Source organism: Propithecus coquereli, unplaced genomic scaffold (genome assembly GCF_000956105.1).
Source record: "Propithecus coquereli isolate 6110/MARCELLA unplaced genomic scaffold, Pcoq_1.0 Scaffold1, whole genome shotgun sequence".
NCBI classification, from domain to species: Eukaryota; Metazoa; Chordata; class Mammalia; order Primates; family Indriidae; genus Propithecus; species Propithecus coquereli.
The window spans coordinates 21,118,363-21,120,076 of NW_012133857.1; the positions used below are offsets into that span (position 1 = coordinate 21,118,363).

General features: G+C 31.2%; 1 protein-coding gene across 1 annotated transcript in view; it reads right to left on the bottom strand.

The window, feature by feature from the left end:
• Window positions 1-1,714, bottom strand: part of LOC105814772 (chromosome unknown open reading frame, human C3orf67) — a 331,823-nt gene that overhangs the window by 314,074 nt on the left and 16,035 nt on the right. The window contains exon 4 of the mRNA XM_012649895.1: window positions 1,177-1,249. Within this exon, the coding sequence (XP_012505349.1) occupies window positions 1,177-1,249 (73 nt within the window). The remainder of the gene's footprint in view (window positions 1-1,176; window positions 1,250-1,714) is intronic.

Here is a 1,714-nt window from a genome sequence, read left to right on the forward strand (position 1 = left end):
GTGGTCCTTCCCGTACCTTTATGTCTTTGGAGTCTTGAATGCTTTTTCTACAGAACCAGAAAGTAGTACATAAGAGCACCAAATACTGCTTTGGTCCTGTTACTCTAAGAGCTATTTTAAAGAATCTCAGTGACCATGGCAGATGATAAAAGAAGATCTTAGTAAGGAGTTTACTGAAGTTTAAGGCTGAATAAAATAAAGGTATAAATTGTACCATCTTTCCTTTATCACCCAAGAAAACAAGAATGTCTATTATTAGCTAAAATTCATATATTAACAACATATGAACCAATCATTAATATGCTAATTCATATAAACAAAGAGAAATGAATAACCTCAAATTTATGTTATTCCCATTTTATTAGGAAACAGCTCTTCCTTCCTCTTATTTTGCAGCAGTAAAACTAGTTCAAAATTACCCTCATTAATAAGAAAAATAATTTATTCCAGGAGGGAAAATAAAAGTCTAAGCTTAGACTTTGGACAGCTATTAATTCCAAAGAAAAATTAGAAAATAGCATACCTTAAATGTAATGATTTATCTGAAGTGTACAAATGTACTTAATTAATAAAATCTTAAACAATATTCAATTCTATGCGAGTCTACAAATCAAATGTTATTTTCATTCTAGTACCATCTCACGCAACAGAAAGTTCAACTGAGTAAAAGTTGTATATTTTCATGTTTGCTAAATAATCTCACGAGGCCATTTAAAACAAACATATTCCAAGCTATTTATATGTAAACAAGAAGGACCAATTCTTCTAAACAAAGTAAATATTATTAAAGTGAGGTATTTCAATCAATTTTAAACAACCATAGTTTTGAACAGGAGACAGTATAAAACATAACATTACCCTTCATTTGGACCAAAATCTCAAACTTTTGGATGATATATTTATTTCTTGAAGTTATAGGTCATTTATTGTCAAAATGATAATTCTTTAATATTTCCTTAAACAGATTAAATTTGCTTTCTTTCCCTAGGGAAATGCCAGACTATAGTGATACATAAGAAATACAATTAAATTAGTTTAATTACTTCATGTCGACTTGATAAGTCACTACTCTTTAATGCAAAAACTGCCACTTGCAATTAATGACTGTTGGTACCGCTTCAATTGATCAAATGTCTAATACACATAAAACATTCAAAGAAGTTCTGTATATCTTACAGCAATTCGGTGGAGAAGTCTTGTCCCAGGGGTACATAAATCTGAAGTACAAGAAACCTCTGGATCAGTCCAACTAGAACGACAGGGGGAAAATATACATTCAAATGTTCAAACCATTTATATATGCATATAAACAAACACAATCGCACACCATCAACAAGCTGAAGCTTTTAGCATTTCAGTAATATATATACAACTGCAATAGCACTACCCATGAGTTATGACCTCATTATGAAAGTGAAAAGACTAATGAAAATCAAATCAAACTAACAACAAATGCTGCCTTTTAAAGTCCCATCTGTGGTCTTGGAGAAATTTTTATGAAAATTTTTAAAATAATAATTTTCTATTTACTATTTTTACTAGGTTGCAAGAGAACGTACACATAGAACTGCATTCAACAATGGTTTGGGACTAGGAGGATAGCAGTGAGGATAGGGAGAAGTATACACATTCAAGGTATATCGAATCGCCATGCCTAACGCACTGCCTGACAATAAAAGGATTCAATAATTTGTTGACTGAATGAATGAGCAAT